This window comes from Sylvia atricapilla, chromosome 24 (assembly GCF_009819655.1).
Source record: "Sylvia atricapilla isolate bSylAtr1 chromosome 24, bSylAtr1.pri, whole genome shotgun sequence".
NCBI lineage: Eukaryota > Metazoa > Chordata > Aves > Passeriformes > Sylviidae > Sylvia > Sylvia atricapilla.
Genome location: NC_089163.1, coordinates 2,657,717 through 2,681,240, shown reverse-complemented (window position 1 = coordinate 2,681,240; position 23,524 = coordinate 2,657,717). Strand labels below are relative to the sequence as shown.

Genomic DNA, 23,524 nt, shown 5'->3' with positions numbered 1-23,524 from the left:
CTTTGGTGGCGCTGGAAAGCCACCAAAGGGGTGGCGGGAGGAGGTTTTGTGGAGTGAGCGGCCGGATCCCGAGCAAATGAAAGTCGAAGGCGAGGTGGCCGCTGGGCCAGCTCTGGCCCTCGCTGGCAGGGAATTGCATAACAGGATGGGACCGGGGATGGTTTTGGGGCTAAACTGGGTGAAACACGTGGCCGTGGCCGTGCGGAGCTGTCCCCGTTGCCGTGCTGGTGTGGGGTGGCCTCAGGGGAGGATGGAAGGCTGAGCTGATAAAAAATACACAGCGAGGTGGCTCAGGCTGGTTTTGGGGATGAACACCCTTGCTCTGGCTTCATCCCCATCCTGTTCCTCCTCCAGAGCCTGCTGCCACAGGGATTCCCAGCGTGGAGGAGCTGCTGCTGGCAGGGCCATGAGGACAGCATCCCCCTGAACGCCGGGCGGTGAGTGCCACCAAGAGGCTTCACTGGCACCCCAGCACGGGCTGCCCATGGTGGGACTGCTGGGGAAGGGCAGAGGGCCAGGACACCCTGAGTGCAGAGCCATCAACCCCAGATCTTGGGGTTAGACCTGGAAGTGTTGGAAATCCTGGTCTTGCCCTGTCTCAGGGCGGTTTGCCAGACCCAGACATTGTGGTGGGGTTTTGACTTCCTCTCACCTCCCCTCTGGTGTTCTGGAGCTGGAGGAAAGATGGGAGGATCCTGGGTGCTGTAGGGTCCCAGGGAAGCTCAGGCCCATGGTGGGTCTGCCCTGAATCCCTGTAGCCCTGGGCCTCGGCACGGTGCTGCCTCCAAGGCAGGGATCTCATGGGGCAGCTGCTGGGAAGCGGAACTGCCTCTGCCAAGTGCTCCTATGGGAAATTAAGCAGGAGGCTGAATTCCAGGATGGCCTGGAGCACCAGACCCTACGACCCCTCTCCTCCCTGTGCTGACCCTCACATTGGGGAGAGACATCAGAGGGAGGTGGTGGTGGGGAGCCACTGGTGAGAGTTTCTCCAGGCGCTGGATGCAATAAAGGCGAGGAGTGAGTTATTTGTAATGGTAATTATGCTCTTCCAGTTTATCCTAGCACATAATTGTGTGGGCGGTAGGTTCCCACTGGTGGTAATTACCCTGGTGTTAAATGGCACAAAACTCAGCTGGGCTGGGTTTTTCCCCCCTGACTTAAATCTGTGCTTTGGTGGCACAAATCCCTCCATCCTGAGGGCTGCTCAGTGGATTGGCCTTTTTGGAGGGACACAGCTCCAGCTCTCGGCCATCTGCCCGTGAGCCATGCTCTGGCCAGCTGCCCCAGTCCCATGTGCCAGCCTGCCCACACTGCCGACAGGGGAGAGGAGTGGCACAGTGGCCTCTCCCAATGGCACATGGCCATTGCTGCTGGCACACGGGAATGGGGACCCTGAGCTGCGCCGCCTGTGCTGAACCCCACAGGCTCATTCCCGACCCCTTCTCCATCCCTCAAGGGAGCCTGGCCGGTCCCTGGGCAGGGCTTAGACACCTGTGTCACCTTGGTGAGCCGGGACGCGGATCCTCCCATGAGCGGGATGTCCCCACCCGCCGCCAGCGCTCCACAGGTGCGGGGGAGCGGCGGCGCTGCCTCGCCTGCGGCTCCGGCTTTGTTGAATTCCTGCACCTGCCGAGCACAAAAGCCCGGCGGGCTCGTGCTGACGGGCTCCGCAGATATTTTGACTCCTTCTTGCCGCCGCGGCAGCAATATTTGGATCAGCTGAGAGCTTCCCTCCCCGAGCAGGAGATGATAGCTCAGCCCGCGGAGGCAGAGTCGGGCTGGGAGCCTGTCTGTCTGTCCGTCCTTCCATCCTGCTGCTCGATCCCAGGGCAGGGAGGCAGCTCCATCCCACGCTGCTGCTCCTGCTCCTCGCAGCATCTCTCTGGGGAGGGGAGAGGCATCTTCTGTACCAGCTGCACCTTCCGTTCAGCAATTAGGGAGCCTTGTTAGAGCAGGAGAGGGATCTGCGGATGGGGAGCAGTGCAGGATGGAGCAATCCAGCCTCAAAGCTGGGAAGGAAGGTGGTGGTGGTTTAGGGCAGGTGTGTTCCCATGACCCTGTGTGCTGCTCAGAGCCAAAAGGCCATCACTGCCCACCCCCAGACCCCTTGAGGACCCCCAGCCTTTCTCTCCTCCAGGGCTGCTCGGGAGCACAGCCCTCTCCCACACAGCTCTGATCCTCCCAGTGTCCCTCGTGTCCAGCCTCCGTGGTCGAATCCCCACGTGCCACAGGGAACATCCCACGGTCACCTTTCCCTACAGCCAGTCTGGGAGATGTGCTGCCCGCAGCACCCTGCCCAAATACCACAACAAGAGTGTTAATGATGCCTGTTAATTAGCCGAGATACTCTGGAGAATAAGTAATTTCCTCATTTACAGTCAAACCAAAGACGGAGCCTTTGAGGGACTGTAAGGCACACAAACCTCCACGGGTACAGGCGGCTCTGTCAGCTGGCACAGGCTCAGCCATCCATCCTCTTGCTTTGGCCTGGGGCTGCCCCTCACACAGCACAGCCACTCCTGCTCCTGGCTCCCCATCCAGAGGGTTTGCAGGGCAGGAGAGGCCTGGATGGTGGGTCTCCATCCACACCTCCGTGTGGGGCTGGATGGAGACATCACAGTGTGGCCCCCCCTGCGCCCTGCAGCAGCTCATTAGCGGCGCTGTGAATCGCAACGGCTGAAAAGCTCAGCCAGAGCCGCTTTCTAATGGAGAAACACTTCATAATATTTGGTGCTGGAGAAGAAAACAAGGATCTGCTGATGGCAGCGTGTCCTGCCTCGCTGTCTGCAGGCCCTGCTGCCTCCATTGCTGCTGGAAGCACCTTCTCCTTCCCACTGCCCCCTCCGAGCACCTAAGCTGGGGGTAACCTCAGGTGCCCGGCCCGGGCACTGCTCCTGTCACCACGTGGAAAGCCAGGATTGTGGTGTTTCACAGGGCTTCGCCCAGGGCTGAATCTTGCCCTGTGGAAGCTCCCCAGCCTTCTCAGCTGGGTTCCTGTGAGATAGCCCCAATGTTCTGCTGGTAATGTAGATCAGATTGTGTTCCGGGGTGCAGAGGGGATCTTGACACTGTGCCTGTCCCTGTCTCCACAGATGAGCCCGCAGGGGCAACCCTGCAAAATGCCGAGGCTATGGGGCGGGTGCTGAAATGATGAAGGGCTACCATGGGGAGCGTAGCCAGATACAGCCCTCCTCCGGCCACCGCTGCCGCTGCATCCCTGAGGACTGCCAGCATCCCGCCGACTACATCCCGCACTGCCCCGAGGGCCGGCCGCCGTACCTGCTCAGCCCCAGCGAGCCGTGTTCCCTGGAGCATCCCTACTGCCCTGCGCGGAGCCCCGGCGCGGCCAGCGAGTGCCCGGGCGGGCCCCTGAGCGAGCCGCCCTCGGCCAGCGCCAGCAGCAGCACCTTCCCGAGGATGCATCACGCGCAGCAGCAGCAGCCCTACGACTCCTGCGACGAATGCATGGCGACCGCCCACCCCTCCAGCAAGATCAACCGCCTGCCCCCCACGCTGCTGGACCAGTTCGAGAAGCAGCTGCCGCTGCACCACGACGGCTTCCACACGCTGCAGTACCCCCGGGCCGGCGGCGCCGAGCCCCGCAGCGAGAGCCCCAGCCGCATCCGCCACCTCGTCCACTCCGTCCAGAAGCTCTTCGCCAAGTCCCACTCCCTGGAGGCGCCGGCCAAGCGGGACTACAACGGCGCCAAGATGGACGGCCGCGGGGACGGCTACCACCACCATCACCACCACCACCATCACCACCACCACCACCAGTCCCGCCACGGCAAGCGCAGCAAGAGCAAGGACCGTAAGGTGGACTCCCGGCACCGGTCCAAGATGTTGGGCTGGTGGAGCTCCGACGACAACCTGGACAGCGACAGCAGCTACATGGTGTCCGGCCGGCACGCTGCCGACCAGGGCACCCAGTACTGCGTGGACGCTCCCGAAAGTGCCTTCAGAGACTTGACCTTGAAGAGTCTAAAGGGCGGCGGGGAAGGAAAATGCCTGGCCTGTGCCGGCATGTCCATGTCTCTGGACGGCCAGACGCTCAAGAGGAGTGCCTGGCACACCATGACCGTCAGCCAGGCCCGTGAAGCCTATCCCAGCGCCGGCGGCACCGAGAAGACCTTGATGCTTCAGGAAGCAAAGGCCAAAGACCGAGCGTACCAGTACCTGCAGGTGAGGGGCTGGACAGAGTGAGGGGACTGGGCTGACTGTGCTGTGGGGTGAGCCAGGGCTGGGACCCTCCATCCAGCAGCCTGTGGTGCTGCAGGGATGCTCCAGCCCTGCTCCATGTCCACAGAGCCTGTGTCCCATTCCCACGGTCCTGTGCTGGTCCCTGCTGTCCCCTCGAAGCCCATCTGCTGCCTCCTGCCCTGTGCTGGATTTGGGGTCAGACCAGCTCTGTCAGCTCAGAGCCACCAGCAGCCCCGTGCCTGCTCCCTTCTCACTGCTTTTATCCTGCCTGTGTGCCTGGCTGGGTGCCACTGCCTGCCTCATCACCAGGCTCCCTTCTAGGTCACCCCCCTTCCAATTAAAAGCTAATTAACTCTTCTCTCCCTTTCCTGGGGGAAGGAGACAGGGAGCAGCAATGCCGTGCTGGCCAGAAGTGGGGCTGGCTGGGGCCCATCTCTGCTGCCAGCGGGGGCATTGGGGCAGGGTGCTGGCCCCACTGCCCTGGCTGTGGGCCCCAGGGGACACCGTCCCCCTGCCACTGCCCTATAAGGACCCTGTGGTGCTGGCGTCAGCAGCACGTGATGGGACTGGTGCCCGATACGTCAGGCGGGTGCTGCTCTGGCATGGGTGGGATTTGGCCCAGACGCTCCTGCCAGGGGGGCCGTGAGGTGGGAGCTGCTGCGCCGCCCCGCCTTGTGGGAATGAGGAGCTGTGGCTGTTAGGAGGGATCTGCTCTCCTGGATTTTGGGGCTTTCCAAAGGGGTCAGAGCCCCCAGGGTTTGTCCCTGCAGCTCGGGGGTGTGTGGGGAGGACAGAGGAGCCAGGCACATGTGCTGGATTTAGTCTGGGCTTGGGCTGGCACATGGCTCGGCTCTGCATCCCACCTGTGGGATCCTGGCCACCACATCCTCCCACGCTTGCCTCCCGCTGCAGGTGCCGCAGGACGAGTGGAGCGGGTACCCGGCGGGCAAGGACGGGGAGATCCCGTGCCGGAGGATGCGCAGCGGCAGCTACATCAAGGCCATGGGCGACGAGGACAGCGCCGACTCGGACATCAGCTCCAAAGTGTTGCCCAGGGCGGCCACGCGGCGAGACAGCTACCGCCGCTCCTCCAGCGCCGACCAGGCCAGGACCAAGTAAGAGCTGTTGCCTCCAGGCCCCGTCCGAGCTCTGCAGGCAGCAGTGGGGCCATGGGCCAGGGCTCCCTGCGAGGACAAGTGGCTTGTCCCTGCTCACGGCATTGTCCCCACTCACAGCACTGTCCCCGCTCACAGCACTGTCCCCGCTCACAGCACTGTCCCCGCTCACAGCTGCGCTCCCCAGTGCAGCGGCACTGAGCCCTGTCCCTGCTCTGTGTCAGGGCACTGGAGGGGACATGGCTATGCTGGGCTGCTACAGCCACATGCAGACCCTGGGGAGAAGAGGCGTGTTCAAAGGGGGATGACTGAGACGTGCTCCAGTCCCAGTGGGTGACAGTTTTGGGGGCAGTGAGGGATGAGGACAGCAGCAGTGGCCAGCGGGAGGATTGCTGCGGCTGCGTTTCCGAATGCTCTGCTGGAATGTGTTGCTTTTGGTGCGATCCCTTCTATTCCCACTGTCTCTCATTAGGTTTGCAAGTAGGCACTATTCTGATTCATATATCTGTAACTGTCCCAGCTGCTGCACGCCACCACGAATGCTCCCGCGGGGACAGAGCTACGGGCGTTCCTTCACCACCGGCCAGGTACGTCCCGCAGCACAGGTGTCACAGGGCAGGCTGGGGCAGGGATGTGGTGGATGTCGCTCTGAGCATCCCTTGCCCTGGCTCAGCCTCACCCGCCGCTCTCCCTAGATCAACGACGAGCTCAACCACCAGTTTGAGGCTGTCTGTGAGTCGGTTTTCGGCGAGGTGGAGTCACAGGCCGTGGAGGCACTGGACCTGCCCGGCTGCTTCCGCATGCGGAGCCACAGCTACCTGCGGGCCATCCAGGCAGGCTGCTCCCAGGACGACGACTGTCTCTCACTGTTCTCCATGTCGGCCCCTCCTGGGCCGCCCATCACCAGCAGCATCCTGAAGCCCAGCACTTGTGAGTCCTGGGGGGTGGTGAGGGCTTGGTCGCGTGAGGGAACCCCACATCTCCCTGCCTGCTCACCTGGGCGCCTGCCAAGGGCTGCTCCTGTCCTCCTCCTGGCCCTTGACCCCTATAGTGCCCAGGACAGGGTGTGAGTGTCCTGCTCATCGCCCAGTTCCAGTCAGGGGGCTTCTCTGTGTCCCCAGCACACATTTGTCATCCCCTCCTTCCCTCCACTTCTGTCCTCATCTCTGCCCCTTGATGGGTGCAGCAGCAATGTGGAAGGTGTGGGGTGTTTTCCAGTCCCCAAAACTGGTCAAACAGCCCCTCTGAACTCTAACCCAGCTTAGGGGCAAACCCTGTGGGGTCACGATCCCTGTGCTGTGGGAGGAGATGGGCAGCATTCCCCTGGGCCCCTGTTCGCGGCGGGAAATGAGCAAGTGTCTGTGTTTTCACGTGCCTTTTCATCCTGCGCCTCTCCCACAACAGCCTTCAGTTACAGAAAAGCTCCACCTCCCATCCCTCCAGGAACCAAAGCCAAACCTCTCATCTCCGTCACGGCGCAGAGCAGCACCGAGTCCACCCACGAGAGCTACCTGCCCAGCGAGGTCGCCCGCAGCCCCGCCTGGTCCAAAGATGCCGCGGCCCGCTGCAACTCTGCCGAGAGCCTGGAGAGCTCCAAGGTGACGGCCGTGGCCCTCGACCTGCCGCCAGTCCAGCCCCGTGCCGCTCCCAAGCCCTCCACACTCATCATCAAGGCCATCCCAGGCCGGGAGGAGCTGCGGAGCTTGGCTCGGCAGCGGAAGTGGCGTCCCTCCATCGGCGTCCAGGTGGGCTCCGCTCCTCCCTGCGGGCTGCCCGGGTGGTGTGGGCCATGCTGAGGCACCACGCTGCATTTTGGGGCTGCCCTCCAGCGCTCTCCCTCTGCCCCTTGGCAGGTTGAGGCCGTCTCTGACTCGGATACGGAGAGCCGGAGCCAGAGGGAGTTCCACTCCATCGGGGTGCAGGTGGAGGAGGACAAAAGGTACCACATGGCTGGACTGGGCTGAGACCTGCCACACTCACTGCACTGAGGCATTGGATTCCCAGGGGCTTCCTGAGCTCTGCACACTGCCACTACTATCCCACAGCATCTTTTCCCTCTCCCCTCTGGCTGAAACCCCAGAGCTCAGCACCATCCCCATCCCAGGCTGGCTGCCCCCACCTGGGGCAGGATTTGGCCTTTCCTTTGTCCTTGCTGCTGCCTAGGGAAGGGGCTGCCCTATTCCTGCCCTGCGCTGGGTCTCCTCTGCTTGGCTCAGCCCTTAGCTTTGAGCCCACGCCAGGTGCAGGCGAACCTTTGGGCATTTCTGCAGCTAACCATGACATTTTGGCTGCGATGGGAATGCCAGGTGTGCCAGAACCTGCATGGCCTGCGGGAGGGGAGCTCCGGCATTGTGCCCATGCAGCCTGGTGCACGCTCCTCTCCATCCTCAGTCCAGTGCTGGTAGCCATGGAAACAGGCAGAGAGCAGAGGAGATGAGGGACCGGCAGATCGCAGCTGCTCAGGGTTGTCCCTGCGGCCCTGACTGCTCCAGGATCCACCCCGGCATTCCCAGCCCCATCCTACCTGTGGGCATCCTTCATCCTCTCCCTGGCGGTGGGTGGCGGAGGGGACAGGATAATCCCTGCTGGCCTCGAGGGTCCCCACGCTCTCCCTGTCTCCGCAGGCGAGCGCGCTTCAAGCGCTCCAACAGCGTGACAGCGGGAGTGCAGGCGGACCTGGAGCTCGAGGGCTTCACCGGGCTGGCCGTGGCCACCGAGGACAAAGCCCTGCAGTTCGGGCGGCCCTTCCAGCGGCACTCCTCAGAGCCCGAGTCGGGCCGGCAGTACGCCGTGTACAAGACGGTGCACACGCAGGGCCAGTGGGCGTACCGCGAGGATTACCAGCTGCAGTACGACACGGTGGAGGTGCCCCGGCGGGACGCCTGGATCGAGAGGGGCTCCCGCAGCCTCCCTGACTCCGGCCGCGCCTCCCCGTGCCACCGCGACGGGGAGTGGTTCATCAAACTGCTGCAGGCAGAGGTGGAGAAGATGGAGGGCTGGTGCCAGCAGATGGAGAGGGAGGCGGAGGACTATGACCTGCCCGAGGAGAGTGAGTTGGGTGGGGTGTCGCAGCAAAGAGAGGGGCTGGGGATCCTGCAGTGCTGGGGGGCACAGTCATTGTCCTGCAGTGCTCCCACCTCGGAGCATCTTCCCTGCCAAGGCTAAAGAGGTTGGGTGAGGGCAAGAAACACCAGGAAACCCTCTGGGGCTAGAGGGATGTGAAGGAGAGAAGAGACACGGTGTGTTGGAGGGCTCTGAGCTGCTCGTGACTGTCTGCTCTCCCCCCCAGTCCTGGAGAAGATCCGGAGCGCGGTGGGCAGTGCCCAGCTCCTCATGTCCCAGAAGGTGCAGCAGTTCTACCGCCTCTGCCAGCAGAACATGGTGAGCGTGGGCAGCACTGCCGGGGGCCGGCTGTGGTGGGCAAGAGGGTGTCTCATACTCTCAGCCAGTGATTATGGGCCACCGTGGAGGAGAGCTGGACACAGAGCCCCCAGCCCAGCGGGGTGGGATGGCCCCATGGCCAGCAGAGCTGATGTCACACTGATGGACATTCTGTCCCTCTGTCTCCACAGGATCCCAACGCATTCCCTGTGCCCACCTTCCAAGACCTGGCTGGCTTCTGGGACCTCCTGCAGCTCTCCATTGAGGATGTCAGCATGAAGTTTGGGGAGCTCCAGCAGCTCAAGGCCAATGGGTGGAAGATCATGGAGCCCAAGGTACGGGCAAGGCTCTGCCACTAGCACTTGTACCTGTCACCTCTCCCTCCCTCCTCATCCCCAAGCACATCTGCACCCAAACCACTGCTGGGCTCTCACTGGTGACTGCTTTTAGCAAACCCTTGAAAAACAGAGCTGGGAAGAAGTGAGGCTAGAGAAGGGCTGTTCCCCCACTGACCTATCCCAGCAAAGGGCTGGGCAGGGTCCTGGCACGGATAAAGGGATGTGCAGCCCTGCCTTGCAACCTGTGGGAGGGTCTGTGGAGCTTTGGCTTTAGCACCCACAGCAGCAGCTGAGCCCTCTGGGATGCCCGTTCCCGGGAGGTCCCAGCCTGAAGCCCCTGTTGTCTGTGCAGGAGGAGAAGAAGGTGCCTCCCCCGATACCAAAGAAGCCGCCGCGCTCCAAGGTGCACCCGGTGAAGGAGCGCTCCCTGGACTCGGTGGACCGGCAGCGGCAGGAGGCCCGCAAGCGGCTCCTGGCAGCCAAGCGAGCCGCCTCCTTCCGCCAGAGCTCGGCCACTGAGAGCGCGGACAGCATCGAGATCTACATCCCCGAGGCGCAGACCCGGCTGTGACCGCAGCCTCCGCTTTTCTACCCGGACTGGACGGCGCGGCCGTAGCTCACTGTGATGGGGGGCCGCGGGGACACCCTGGGGCAGCTCTTGGCCCCACTCACAGCTTCTCTCTTTTCTATCTTAGCCCTTTCGTGGATCCGACGGCGGGTGAACGCAAAGCCCGGTTCTGTCCCGTCCCATTGCCCCCCTCCCCCGCCCGCATGCCCCTGCCAGCCTCTCCTGGGGTCCGGGGCTCTCCCTCCCTCTGCCCTCCCTGGGGCTGTGTCCCAGCTTTCTGTCCCCTTCCCACTCCCCAGCCCTTCTGCACACCCGCCCCTGCATCCCAACCCAAGGAGAGGTGACACTTCAGCAGCCGGCCCCGCCGGGCTGGAGGGGAGGGGGCTGCAGGCAGGCCCCCCGCCTCTCTGTACTCAGTGCAATCCCCCGGTGTGTGGTGGGGACGGGCCCCCAGCCCCTGCCCAGCCCCAGCCCCAGCCCTGCCCTGCCGGCACGAGGCTTTGGGACGTGGTGGGGACAAAGTGGTCCCCTCGCTGCTCCCTCCGCCTGCGGCTCAGGTGCCGTGGGGACCCAGGGCTCCCTCCCTTATATACATATATAAATATAACCCAAGGAATAAACCAGAAACTACACGTGACCAGCGCTGTGTCCTGCCTGGTGGGACGGACCAGAGCAGCAGAAGCCCCCGGTCACGGCGAGCCGCCCCGCTTCCCTCGTACGGAGCATCGCCACGCGCTTCTCCCCTTCTCGCTCAGCCCTCCCTCTCCTCTGTCCATCCCTCATCTGTCCGACCTTCCCTCCTGCCAGCCTGGAGTCCAGGAGCACCTCTGCAATGTGGCACTAGCCGGGGGCAGGCAATTGTCCCCCCGTGCCTTGCTGCAGGTGGGAGATGCTTCCCCAGTGAGTCTGTCCCCACCTGCAGCGACAAGGACCACACCTGGGCTTGGCACCAGTGGGTGGGACGGGAGTGTGGACATGGCCAGCAGCTGCCCCTTGAGTGTGGAGCTAGAGACCTCCTCAGGGGGTCACCCCTTCCCCCTGAGCTCCCGGAGCCCTGTGGAATGGGACACCCCAGGACAGGGCTGTCACGTACCTGATGCTTCTCAGGGCCAAGGGACACCTGGGATGTGGCTGTTCCCAGCTCCCCCATCACTGTGCACAGAGCCGGGAACAGGGTGGGAGAGGCCCCCCCAGGGCACAGCAGCGTGATGGGGCAGGAGGCTGCATCTGCCTCATCTCTGTCCTTAACCCCGTTCTCCAAGCATCCTGTCCCCCTCAGTGTCCCTTTTGGTGGCAGAGAGGGGAAGATCCCATCCCCAGCCCCTCACTGCCACGCCAGCAGCCCCACGCAGCATCACCAGCCACCCCCCAGGGCAGGGCCAGTGGGTGCCAGGTAGCTCCCCAAATCTGGGGCCAAACCTCGCCCAGGCCCTCAGGCAGGGCGGTGGGATCAGAGGCAGCTGGGGGACGCCTCGCTGGGGTCCCTCGCTCCTGGGGGGTCCGTCGGTGCTAAACACCTCCGTGACGGCAGCACCCACTCAGCCACCCAAAGCCCTTCCCCACCCCAGTCCCCCTGCACCTCGGATTTAGGGATGTGCCTGGGAAGGGCCCCCGGCCCCCGCCCCGGCCAGCGCCGTGCAGTGACCGTGACACGTGGCTCCCTTTTTATTGTAACGAACCGCCGCAATTAATAAAGATGACTTTGGTTACTCCGGGCCAGCGGCCACTTCCCTGCGGGGACATGGCCGGCACCGGGCTCGCCTTTCACCTGTCTCCCATCTTTTTGTGTCCCGTGGGGTGGGAAATGCATGTCTGTGGCGTGGGAAATTGGTGACCGTGGGGTGGGAGAGGGGATTTTGGAACCTCCTCGTGGATCTCCCCCTGGAGATCCCCCCATGGGTCTCTTCCAGTGGGGTCGCTGCCTCTGAGTCTGTCCCCGTGGGTGTCACTCTGTGGATCTCTCCCCGTGACTCCCCCTGTGACTCCCCACGTGAGCCTCCCACCACGTCACCCCCTGTGACACCCCCGTGGGTGTCTCTCTGTGACACTCCTCGTGACTCCCGCCTGACGTCTCCCCGTGGCTCTCCCTGCCAAGTGACTCGTGTGTGTCTCTCCCTGGGCTCTCCCCTGGGACTCCCGTGATTGTCCCTCTGTGTCTCCCGGTGGGTGACACCCCAGGACTCTCGCCGGGGGTCTCGCCCTGTGGGTGGCTCCCCTATGACACCTCTCCATAACAGCACTGTGGGTGTCACTCTGTGACCTCCCCCGGCTTCTCCCGCGTGGTTCCCCCCGTGACACCCCCTTGTCCCCCGCATGACTCCCCTCCGTGTTCCCCCCTTGTCCTCCCCCGTGTCCTCCCCTGTGTATGCCCCCCGTATCCCCTGATGACTCCCCCTTGTGTCCCCTCCGTGCCTCCCTTCGTGTTCCCCCCCCCGTCGCCCCATGTCACCCCAAGACTCCCCCTCAGTGTCCCCCCACGTGTACTCCATGACTCCTCCTCATGCCCCTCCGTATGCCCCAATCTTCTGCCCCACCAGTGTCCCTCCATGATTCCCCCTCGGTGTCCCCCGTGTCCCCCCCGTGTCCCCCCGTATCCCCCATGCCTCCCCCTCGGTGTCCCTCCAGTGTTCCCCCACTGTGTCCCGCCTTGTCCCCGCCGTGTCCCCCCGTGATCCGCCGTGTCCCCCCGTGTCCCCTCGTGTCCCCCATGACTACCTCCCGTGTCCCCCGTGTGCCCCCGTGTCCCCTCGTGTCCCCCATGACTACCCCCAGTGTCCCCCAGTGTCCCCCAGTGTCCCCCCGGGTCCCCCCGTGTCCCCCATGACTATCCCCTGTGTCCCCCCGTGTCCCCCCGTGTCCCCAGTGTCCCCCCATGACTATCCCCTGTGTCCCCCAGTGTCCCCAGTGTCCCCCCGTGTCCCCCATGACTATCCCCAGTGTCCCCAGTGTCCCCCCGTGTCCCCCCGTGTCTTCCCGTGTCCCCTCGTGTCCCCCCATGACTATCCCCCGTGTCCCCCAGTGTCCCCAGTGTCCCTGGTGCCCCCCGTGTCCCCCCGTGTCCCCAGTGTCCCCCCATGACTATCCCCAGTGTCCCCCCGTGTCTCCCTCGTGTCCCCCAGTGTCCCCCCGTGTCCCCCATGACTATCCCCAGTGTCCCCAGTGTCCCCAGTGTCCCCGGTGTCCCAGGCGGTGTCGCTCCTCCAGCGCTGCAGTTCCCGCGCTGTCCGCCAGGGGGCAGCGCCGCCCCGCCGGGCGCTGCTGGCCGTGACCGGAAGGGGCGGGGCCGGCCCGGGTGAGCAGGGCCGGGCCCGGGTGAGCAGGGCCGGGCCCGGGTGAGCAGGGCCGGGCCCGGGTGAGCAGGGCCGGGCCGGGCCGGGGCCGGGCGGGGGGCCCTGCGGACCCGAGCGGGTCCCCTTTGTGCGGCCGGCGCCGAGGCCCCGGTGCGAGCGGGCCCGGCCGGTGACCGCCGCCTCCCGCCCCCGGCAGGCATGTGGTCCGTGCTGTGGGCGGCCGTGCGCTCCAAGGCCCCGTACGTCACCTTCCCGGTGGCCTTCGTGGTGGGGCTGGTGGGCTCCCAGCTGGAGTGGTTCCTGCGCGGAGACCCCCCGCCCACGGCCCAGGAGGAGAAGAGCATCTCGGAGCAGCGGGAGGACCGCAAGCTGCAGGAGATCGTGGGCGAGGACGTGACCAAGGTGGTGAGCCTGAAGGACAAGCTGGAGTTCGCCCCTCGGGCCGTGCTCAACAGGAACCGCCCCGAAAAGAGTTAACAAAGGGTGCTTTGGGCAAAGGAGGTGCCCTGGAGCGGCTGCTGGGGACTCCCCGGACAGTGCACTGCTTCCACCAGCCTTCCTCCTGCACCTGCTGCTCCTCACCCTCCCGGGCCCTCCGGAGGGTCAGGTTTGCACACCCCGTGGATTTGCTCAAGGTACCCAGAGCTCGGTGGCAGAGCGGGCAGGGAGCCGTGCGTGGAGATGGAGCGAGTCTGAAACCGCTCGGCTCTCGCCAGGCCTGGCTCCTGCACCACCAAACGCTCTCGGCCTGCTTCCATCTGTGTCTCCTCAGGTTTGATTTCTCCCGTGGTGTGAAGGTAGAAGCAGTTTGGACCTGAGTGCCACGGGATGGGGTCAGGCTGACAGCCAGTGACAAGGAAGAACTGCTGCCCTGCTTCCAGATCCCCCAGTGGCTGTTGATGAACCCCAATACAGCCCCATGCCACAATGTTATTCCAGCAGCCATGGAGCATTCTGGAGCCCCCTGTCCCTGCATCATCCCTCCCAGGAACGGTGACAGGGGGAGGTGAAAGTCCTGGTCCTGCTCTGTTGTGGTGCTCTGAGTGTGGCAGTGTGTTGGGAATGGGGACATCCCTGCCCTCTGCACAATAAACTTCTGTCAGTCCTTGGGCCTCTGTGTCTTCTGCATCAGCACAGCCTGTCTCAGACCATATCCCTGCTCCCTGCATGTTCAAGAAGTGACCCCTGCAGTGGCACAAATGCCATTGCTGCCCCATGCCGGGCACTGAGCTCCCGGCCTGGCAGCAGGGTGGTGAGCAGGAAGGAGTAGGAGGCACCAAATTCCCAGCCGGTGCTGTGGCTGTGCCTCCCTCTCAGCTCCCCCAGCTGCGTCATCTGCTTCCCTTTGACCTCTTTATCTCGAGGAGAAGGGCTGTGACAACAGAGGGTGGGGGCCCAGGGGACGGGGGTCCCACTGGGGTGCTGAGCAGGCTGGCAGCCAGCACGGGGGTCCAGTGGCCACTGTCCCCTCCAGGCTCAGGCATTGCTGGCACAGCACGGACAAACCCCAGCCAGAGCAGGGCCAGGGCCGGGGTTATCGCTGCCTCCCGGCTTGTTTTTTCCCGTGGTGCCTGAGCAAGGCCCCGGCTCTGCCTTCCCCTCCCGGGGACGATAAATCTGCCGTGGCCGGTGTGAGTGCCGAGGTCAGCAGCCAGTCAGCATTCACACCGTGCTGTCCTGCGCCCCGGCCAGGGCCATTCCTGCCCCGCTGACAGCTTTACTGCCGTGCTCCCGGCTCTGTTTGCCTCCCGAGCTGCTGTCCTGCGCTGGACTGCTGCCCTCAGCTGGGCTCATGGCCCGCACCGCCGGGAACACTCTGACCTTTGCTGCGAGGGCCTCGGGAGAAGGTGCAGGAGGAGGCTGGCTGTGATTTAGAGCCTGTCCCAGCCCTGTCCCACTGCCACTTCCTGCAGTGGGGCTCACAGCGCCCACCACATTGTCCCCCTGGCAGCCTGGCGCTGTCCCCTGAAGTGGCTCCTTCCCCTTTGTCCCTGCTTTCCCAGCCAGGCTGTGGGGTGATGGCTGTTCCCTATTGTGTGCTGGGATGGGAATGGTCCCGTTCCTTCTCCCAGCTGGGACCAGCTCGGAAGCTGTCTCTGAAATGCCTTTGTTCACCCCGCGCCGGAGCGGCTCCCCCGGCTGTTTCCAGCCCATTGATCCCCTCGTTCCCAGGGCCGGCCGGGCACAATCGGGCTTTGGGGGGGCCTCACTGCCCCGTTTCCTGCCCAGCGTCGGTCGGGGAGGCTGCTCCAGCACCGGAGTGATGCAAGGACTGAGCCGTGATGGTGACGGCTTGGGCATTGATGGCGCCTGCCTGACAGCCCCTGTCCTGCTCCCATCCCCTGCCTGTGGCGCTTCCAGCTGTTTTCCCTGTGTCTGGGGACTCCCGTCCATCCGCCGGCATTGCTGCAGGGCTCTGGATTCCCGCAGGCGCTGGGACGGGGGTGAAGCCGCTTCCCAGAGCCGTCGCCTTTCTCCTAAGCCTTCAGTGCTGTAAACCCACCCTTCCTCCCATTGAATCCCAACAATGTGCCGCTTGGGAAGTGCCGGCGGGACAAGAATAGGAGCAAGGAGCTCTCAGGGCTAGGGCGAGCGGCCACCACGAAGAACGAGAGGAAGCTTTGCTGAATAAACCATTCTGGTAAAACTCTGCCCTGCCGAGCCACTCACGTGCAAATGCTCGGTCTGGTGCAGGGGGTTTGTGATCCAGCTGTTCCCAGCATGGCACAGCTGGGCGCTGCTGTGGAAGCCTGTCCCCAGGCAAGGAGTCCCACGCCTGGCCAGGAGGCTAGTGTTGAGTGTGAGAGCATCCTCCAAGGCTTGTCCAGCTCCAGGGATGTCCTTGCACCCAGGGCTGGCTGTGACTGCACCCTGCCATGGATCAGGGGTTGAATCCAGCAGCCACAAGTACTCCCGGTCCCAGCTCAGGCTGTAGCCCACGCTCATGGGGGGGTTCAGGCTGACTGCAGTGCTCTGGGCACGGCCCGAGGGCAGCTGCAGCTTCCCAATGGACCCTCTGTCCTGCCCAGGTCCTGCTTTGCTCCCGGGATCCATCGTGAACGGCTCCTGAGAGGAGCAGGTGGTGGTTTCCGCAGGCAGGATGCCGGGAGGCAGCTGTGCCCCAGCTCACTGGGGTGGCTCAGGGGACAGGGACAGCTGCTGTGTGGGGGGACAGTGAGGTTCCCCTGGCCATCCGGCACACCTGGATGGCTGCTGTGGATGTCCGGTTAGATCACAGCAGGGATGCTCCAGCTGTGCAGGGCTGGGGATGAGGTGACTGCTGGCACGGGGATGGACCAAGGCCATCTGGGCCCTTCCTGCAAGGCCTGGGGTGAGGCTTTGGGAGGAGAGGAGCTGGAGGGGGGAGCAGGGGCCTGCAGGGACTCACCCTCTGGTGTCCCATCCTGCTGCAGTGCAGTGATGCCAGGACACCCTGACCTGCCCACAGTGGGGTGATCCCAGGACACCCAGACCTTCCCACAGCACGGTGTCCCCCAGGGACACAGCGGGTGCTCACCCTGGCTACACAGGAGAGCAAATAGAACATCCCCTCAGCGTGTTCCCCTCAGCCCCTGGAGACTTCTGCTCCCTCCCAGCTGAGGCTTTTCCCATGCTCTGGTTTTGCCCTTTGCTTGAGAGCAGCCAAATCTTTCCCAGCCTCCACGTCTCACTTCCTGCTATGGCTCCCTCCGTGCTGTGCCTGGTGGCTCCTTCCATGGCCAGCAAAAGCCCTGAAGTGCCGTGGGAGAGGAGCAGCTCTGCTCTACACCAAGTCACGTCCCTCAAGCCATACCTGGGCACAGCTACAGTGGAACATATTCCCTTCCCATTCAGCACTGGCTCTTCTGCAGGTACAGCTCAGGGCTGATTCCCTATCCCCAGCACTCCAGAACAACTGTGGGCCCTTGTTTTTAGGCCACACTGATCTCCCCATGCCACAAAAAATCCCTGGCTGTGCAGGCAGCAGCTTCTGTGTGCCCGGTGTTGCATCATGCCCTGAGCTGCTGGCAGGGTTAGGACCCGTGCCAGGGTGGGCACAGGGTGCTGGGCACCACAGTCCTGGTGCCTCCACATAAGGAAATGGCCGGGGGTGAGCGACAATATCAGGATGCAGCTATTTCCTCTCTCCTGCCGTTTTCACAGGGCTGCATTGTCTGTCATGCCCAAGCACGGAGGGACCCTAGTGGAGGGCTAAATATAACCCCGGGGAGGGAGCTCCGTGGGGTTTGCTTTTCTTTTGCTGTGCGCCATTGGCAGCGGCTGGAAAGGGCAGGATTTTTCCTGGTTTGGGGTTGCCCCAATAATGGGCACAGAGTACTGAGGTCAGGGCTCTGTGCCTGGTCTGGGAGGATGCTCCTGACTGCTCCTGCTCCCCCTGACACACCTGGGCATTGACAGGGCCCTGTGGGCGAGTGTGGCCACGCTGTGGCCCTGCCTGGCACCTTCCTGCCCTTCTTCCCCCTCAGCTGTGATTCTGCTCCCACCTCGCCTCTTCCTGAGTGGGTCAGATTTAGACACTTGCTGTTTGCTGTATGCTGGCAAAGCTTAAAAATAAATTCCTTGATGCTTGGCCAGCACTTCAGGCAGAGCCTTTCAGACAGGACAGCTCTGTCCCAGGCCATGGCAGAACTGAGCTGACAGGCCACCCAGCACGGACTGGTCCTGACTGGGAGGAGGGCAGAAACCTCCTTGCAAAGGAGCCCCAGGACTCCTGGGGACTATGACTGCTGCTAGACCAACACCCCCAGCAGGAACCGGGCTTCTGGGGAGTGTGTGTGGTCCCTCCAGGTCTGGGTGAACTGCCTCAAAATGTTTCTTAACTCTGGGGGTGCCAGAGCCCCCGGGAGCCCCTCGCTGCAGCCCCCAGGCTGCCTGTGCCAACATGGGGCTCAGCATCATCGTCCAGGGCCAGGTGTTGGGGCAGTGAGTGCCGTTCCCACAAGCGACCAGAGGGACCTGTTTACTCAGGAGGGATTGTGGAGGTGTGAGAAAAGCCCGTCCAGCCACTATCTGTCCCCGGGGCTGTGCCAAAGGGCTCCGCCGGTCCAGCCTGGGCTCTTATCAGCTCCAAACTTTTATTTGCCTAAGGGCTGCCCGCCCACCTTTCTGGGGGGCTGCTGCCAACCCCAACCCTTCTGCTGCCCCCTCCCCAGCCTGACCCGCAGGTAAGCCCCTCGCTGTTGTTGTTGGCACCGAGTCCCGGCGGCGTGGGGTCACCGCGGCTGCCCCGAGCCACTTTGTCACAACACGGGAACAATGGTGGGACACGGAGCTGTGTTTGTGCAGCGCCTGGGCACTGTATCCAGGCAAGAGGAGGGGGGGTCTCGGGCCGTCTTGTTTTCCACCTTGCAGGGTCGCTCGGAAAAGCGTGATGCTCCCCCGGCGCCAACAAAAATAAGAGTCCAGGAGAGGGGAGGTAACCCGGGGACACTGCGGTGGGTAAACATGGTGCGGCTGCTCCGTTCCCTTTCACTCGGGCATTTCCTCCTGGCCCTGCACACTGGGCTGCTGCCCCCGGAGCTGCAGGGCTCTGCTGATACCTGGGGAGCACAGGGATGTGACCCCCGTTGTGCTGGGGTGGTCTGGGATGTCCCAACTGGACAACAGTGGGAGCAGGGCAGGGTCCTTCCAGGGACAGTGGGAGCAGGGCAGGGTCCTTCTAGGGACAGTGGGAGCAGGGCAGGGTCCTTCCACAGCAGAGCTACCCCCAGCACCCTGCAGGAGGGCACAGGGAAGAGCCGGGAGCTGGTGGAGTGCCCAGACCCCCACCCCAGGGGGTTTCACCCTGCCTTGTTCCCAGCAGGGAGGAAGCCAAGGGTGGGCTCGGCCGCCAGCCCAAGGGCAGCTCAGCTGGGTGCCTCCCTCCTCATTTCCTCCCGTGGCCAATGGCAGCGATACTGCCCCATATCACCCATATTTCATTTTCTCCAGGGTATTTTTAGCCTGTCCCACCCTCTCTGGAGAGGCCCTCGACAGAGACCAGGCTCTGCTCTGGCCTGCCTTGGCTGGGGAATTAAACAACAGCCCCAGCCACATTGTGTGCCTTTATCTGTGGCTCATTTCCACCTATTATGCAGCCAGGAGCAGCTCTATGGCCTCTGCTGGGTTTATCTGCAGTGGAGGGAGAGGGGCTGAGCTCTGCTTTGGGTCACCATCAGCCTGGGACGTGACAGATCTGTCAAAACCCGGAGTTCAGGCTGGGCTCAAGGGGACAGCAGGGAGGGTTGTGCTTTCAGTGGGTGAGTGGGTGAGCACAACTGGGTGTCCACTTTCCCCTTCACCCCAAACCCATCACCCCCACAGGACAGCATTTCCCCCTCCCTCAGCCCCAAACCCTCACCTGCCCTCCCAGAGGCAGCTGGAGGCTGCAGGAAGCACAGTCACACCACCTTCACCTTTTCTCATTCATCCAACTTTATTCAACAAAATGCAACACTGAGTCTGCCAGGGGAAGGGAAACAGTGCTGAGGGCAGTGCCCAGACCCCACATTCACACCTGGGGCACACAGGACCTGCATCCCCTTGGTCACAGCAGGACAATCCCCTCTCACAGCATCAGTGGGCTGGGGAAGTCAGGCTGACAGCTCCTATGACAACAGTTGGTTCTTCCATCCCACCCAGCCCCTCAGCCCACAGCAGGAGATGACTAGTGCAAAGTAATAAAAAAACCCCAAAACCCCCAAACTATCAGGTGCTGGGCTGATTCCTCCCTAAACCCCACGGGGCTCCACGGCACAGGGCCAGGCTGGATATGGCTCCCCAAAGTCCCTGCAAACTGCAGCTTTAAGGCAGAAACTCCACGCTCAGGACAGCAGGTTAAAAATAACTTAAAGGCACACATCCCATGGGAAAGAGCCCAGGGCCGGGAGGGGAGGAACTCGCACTCCTGGGTCAGCCACAGTGACCCTGCAGTTATTGGGATCTGCTGGTCACGACAGAGCTGGCTTAACCCCTCTGTGTCCCATGGGGAGGGGGCAGCTTCTGCAGCAAACCCTGGGCAGGTGCCAAGGCCACTGGAACGGGATGGGGCTGGTGGCCAGGATTGGTCAGCGCTGCCCCAGCCCAGCTTTTCCCGGCAGTCCCCGGCTCAGCCTGCTCCGTGTGGAGGCTGGAGACGAGCAGCTTCCCACGGCTGCACTCCTGGCTCTCGTGCTGGCCGAGGCTCTGGGCTCCGGCTGAACCACAGTTCCCAATGGCCAGCAGCCTCCAGCCACGGCCTCGGGGACAGCCTGTTCCACGGCGTGGCTCCAGGGGCTTCTCCCTTTCCCACGGCAAGGCACACAGGACACGGCGTCCCGGGGAACTTTGTGCAGTTTCCTTCCTTGCAGGGTCTGTGGGGAAAACCGGGCGAGAGCGGAGGCTGTGCTCCACGGCCGTGCTCCCGAGCATCCCATCCCAGGGCAGGCAGGTCTCTGGAGCCTCCAGAGGGGAATGTGTACGGCACAGCACCAGGCAGGAGGCAGCTGCCTGCCCACAGCCAGCACCTTTGCAGGCACAAGAGACCGAGGAATGTCCCCCCTGCCAGCTGGGGCCAGCCCAGCACTACACGTATTGCTTTTTGGAGGCTGAGCTCTCGGGCCGGCTGCCCGGCTTCTCTTCCAGAGAGGGGAGAGGGGCAGAGGCTTCGGCAGGCCGGGGGCTGTAGGGGTCCGACAGGGCCCTGCCACCACTGCCCAGTGCCAGGTTCTCCTCGTTGCGGTAGTTGGCCCAGTTCTGCTCGCTGGAGAGCTTGTTGTAGGTCTGGTAGGAGGGCGCGTGGCTCTCGGCCATGGGCAGGAAGGGATAGTGCTTGGGGGCGTAGGGACTCGAGACCATGTCATCCACAAAGGCGTCCTGGCTCGGTCCAGCTGGCCTCGACACCTTCTTGATGTTGCTAATCAGGTTCTTGCAGCAGAGGTGGAAGAGCTCCAGGAGGTTCAGGATTAAGGAGATCAGGCCCATCACCAGCATGAAGATGATGAAGATGCTCTTCTCGGTGGGGCGGGAGATGAAGCAGTCCACCTGATGGGGGCAGGGATCCCTCTTGCACACGTAGCGGGGCACCATGGAGAAGCCGTACAGGTACCACTGGCCCACGAGGAAACCAGCCTCAAAAATGCTCTTGCAGATGATGCTGGTGATGTACGTCCACATCAGCGCCCCTCGGATCTTGAGCCGCCCACTCTCTGTCATGTAGATCTTGGACATCTTCTTCTCCAGGGCTGCCAGGGCCTGCTCAATCTTTGGGTCTTTGCTGTGGACAGCTCGAAGCTCGCTCTCCTGCTTCTTCAGCTTCTCCTCCTTCCGGGACAGATAGACAACGTGGCCCAGGTAAATCAGGGTCGGCGTGCTGACAAAGAGGAACTGGAGCACCCAGTAGCGGATATGGGAGATGGGGAAGGCTTTGTCATAGCAGACGTTGGTGCAGCCTGGCTGCTTGGTGTTACACACGAAATCCGACTGCTCGTCCCCCCACACAGACTCCCCGGCCAAGCCGAGGATGAGGATGCGGAAGATGAAGAGCACGGTGAGCCAGATCTTCCCGATCACTGTGGAGTGCTCCTGGACTTGGTCCAGCAGTTTCTGCAGGAATTCCCAGTCACCCATCTTCTAGGAATCCTCTGCCTCTGCCAGCAGAGAGAAGAGAGCAGCCACGTCAGTTCCCTGTTTCCATGCTGGGGAGCACAGGGCAGATGTGGCCACCTAAACCCCGTGCCTTTTCAGGATGTAGCTGCTCTGCAGAGTGCCCCAGCAAACCCTCTGAGGGAGGGAGGCTTCCAGGCAGCATTTAGGAGCCCCAGAGGGCTCCTCCTACACAGTGCAGGGATAGGGGGCTGGGAGAGACAGGGATTGTCCCCTCCCAGCAGCACCCACAGCTCGTGTCTGTCCTGACCGCTCCGAGGACAGCCCGCAGACTCTTTTGGGGCTGCCCAAGGAGCTCAGGGCACCTGGAGAGGAGACACGGTGCGGCCTCACAAATTTGCTGCTGCCCTGGCTTTCCTAAAAAGCAGAGAGCAGGATGGTCTAGAGGGGAAGCACAATTCCTTGGGGTACAGCTGCCACCCCGATGCCTTTTCAGGGCTCGCTCCAAACCAAACGGACAGCCTCCCACCAGCTCCCATGCTGCGGGGTGATGGACTCTCAGTCCCCTGCCCTCGCCAGGGGATCCCTGGCACCGCTCACCACCGTGCTGCCACTCCCGGGATCCTGGGGAGCCAAGCCTGCACCCCGAGGGCGCACAGCCTTGCTACGAGAGAGGCACAGGGCGGCCGCAGCCCCGGCTCCTCATTAACCGCCGCTAATTAAGCACGGAAGTACTGGCTGTGCCGTTAAAGGAACCCCCGGCAGCGGTGGGACGGCAGAATGTCCCGTTCCCAGCACGGTGTCCCCGAGCGGTCCCGGGTGTCCGCACTCACCTCCGCCTCTCCGGGCACGTCCCGCCGGGCTCGGGCCGCGCTCAGTGTGAGGGGTCGGCCGGGGTGGCTCTGCTTGTTCTGGGCCTGGGGAAGCCGGAGGAGGAGCGCGGGCAGGAAATTGGGGGCCGGGGCTTAGTACCGGGCCGGGCCGAGCCGCAGGTGTGCGGGGCTGCCCCCTCCTGCGGCCCCCGGACGAGGGGGCGGCCCCGGCGGGCGGGGCGGGGGCGGCCGGACTCGTCGGGGCCGCAGCTGGGGGGAACGGTGGGAAGCCCGGGTGTTCCCGCACTCTCCTCTCCGGCTGCGGATCCGCCACCGGGAAACCCGCTGAGCCAGAGACTCCGGGATGCTCCGTCCCCTGACCCGTGTCCCGGGGATGTTTAGTTCCCCGCCCGGCCGGGTGTCACCGGGATCCTCCGTCCTCTGCCCCGCCGGTGTCCTGGGGACGCTCTGTCCCCCGCCCGGTGTCCCGGGGATGTTCCGCCCTTGCCCGCTCCGGCCGGACCGCGGCTGCGGCGCTCGTGGTTTGCCCCCGAGGGTCCGTGCGGCGCAGCGGGCGCTGGGTGGTGCTGGAGCCCCACCGGAGCCCGGCTGCGGTCCCGCATCTCGCCGCTTCCCGGGATGAGCCCCGCCGCTTCCCGGGATGAACCCCACCGGTGCTTGTCCCCCATCCCGCATCCCGCAGGCTCCCGGGCTGAGCCCACCGGAGCCCGGTTGCCATCCCGCATCCCGCCGATTCTCGGGTGAGCCCCACCGGAGCCCGGCCGGGAACTCCCCCGCAGGTTCCGGCCGGAGCTTTGCTGTCGGGGGTCTCAGCACACCCCGACAGGCTCGTGGGGCTGGGAAAGGCGGGCGGGCCGAGCGGAGCTGGGAACAGCGGATTTGCCACTCGCGCTGCTTAAGGAGAGATTAAATGGAAATCATTTCTATTTATTGTAATATTTATCAAGGTTTAGTAAATAATTGATGCTCATCCCTGCTTGATTTCCTTGGGGGCCAGCGTGAGGTTCTGCTGAATTAAAGTTTAACGATGCGTGACAAGCTGTGAGAGGCGGAACGGGCGGACGTGAGCTCGGCTCTGGGCTTGACCGATGCCCAGCTCTGGTGGATGAGGACCTGGCTACAGGCTCCTGAGGAACCTCTGTAAATCCATGTCTTCTGCCCTCACCAGTCCCCCGATTTCCAGCATGCAGAGCAGATCTTGGTGTCTCCAAACACGGTGTCTGTTGGCCTTTTGGAT

The 23,524-nt window shown here is 63.5% G+C and overlaps 3 protein-coding genes across 4 annotated transcripts; 2 read left to right on the top strand and 1 right to left on the bottom strand.

Moving 5' to 3' along the window:
- The first annotated feature begins 64 nt into the window (after window positions 1-64).
- Window positions 65-11,363, top strand: DLGAP3 (DLG associated protein 3). 2 transcript variants are annotated; one of them, XM_066335153.1, is made up of 11 exons: window positions 65-437; window positions 3,093-4,182; window positions 5,113-5,315; window positions 5,836-5,902; window positions 6,011-6,245; window positions 6,720-7,060; window positions 7,169-7,254; window positions 7,940-8,364; window positions 8,605-8,696; window positions 8,888-9,031; window positions 9,387-11,363. In XM_066335153.1, exons 2-11 carry the CDS (start codon window positions 3,148-3,150, stop codon window positions 9,603-9,605), a joined length of 2,847 nt encoding a protein of 948 aa, XP_066191250.1. In that variant the 5' UTR covers window positions 65-437; window positions 3,093-3,147; the 3' UTR covers window positions 9,606-11,363. The 2 variants fall into 2 exon arrangements, with proteins under 2 accessions (XP_066191250.1, XP_066191249.1); XM_066335152.1 differs by having other exon boundaries at window positions 5,788-5,902.
- A 1,662-nt stretch (window positions 11,364-13,025) lies between these two features.
- SMIM12 (small integral membrane protein 12) lies at window positions 13,026-13,997 on the top strand. Its single transcript, XM_066335404.1, has 2 exons — window positions 13,026-13,527; window positions 13,665-13,997. Exon 1 carries the CDS (start codon window positions 13,091-13,093, stop codon window positions 13,367-13,369), a length of 279 nt encoding a protein of 92 aa, XP_066191501.1. The 5' UTR covers window positions 13,026-13,090; the 3' UTR covers window positions 13,370-13,527; window positions 13,665-13,997.
- A 5,285-nt stretch (window positions 13,998-19,282) lies between these two features.
- On the bottom strand, window positions 19,283-22,413 carry GJA4 (gap junction protein alpha 4). The gene is made up of 2 exons (XM_066335402.1): window positions 22,284-22,413; window positions 19,283-21,496 (listed from the first exon to the last, which is right to left on the bottom strand). Exon 2 carries the CDS (start codon window positions 21,476-21,478, stop codon window positions 20,435-20,437), a length of 1,044 nt encoding a protein of 347 aa, XP_066191499.1. The 5' UTR covers window positions 21,479-21,496; window positions 22,284-22,413; the 3' UTR covers window positions 19,283-20,434.
- Between the last annotated feature and the right edge of the window lie 1,111 nt (window positions 22,414-23,524).

Coding starts and splice junctions, on each gene's coding strand:
- DLGAP3 (XM_066335152.1), top strand. CDS start 3,148: ATGATGAAGGGCTACCATGGGGAGCGTAGCCAGATACAGCCCTCCTCC. Junction 7,061..7,168: donor GTCCCTCCATCGGCGTCCAG/GTGGGCTCCGCT, acceptor GCCCCTTGGCAG/GTTGAGGCCGTCTCTGACTC. Junction 7,255..7,939: donor CAGGTGGAGGAGGACAAAAG/GTACCACATGGC, acceptor CTGTCTCCGCAG/GCGAGCGCGCTTCAAGCGCT.
- GJA4 (XM_066335402.1), bottom strand. CDS start 21,478: ATGGGTGACTGGGAATTCCTGCAGAAACTGCTGGACCAAGTCCAGGAG.
- SMIM12 (XM_066335404.1), top strand. CDS start 13,091: ATGTGGTCCGTGCTGTGGGCGGCCGTGCGCTCCAAGGCCCCGTACGTC.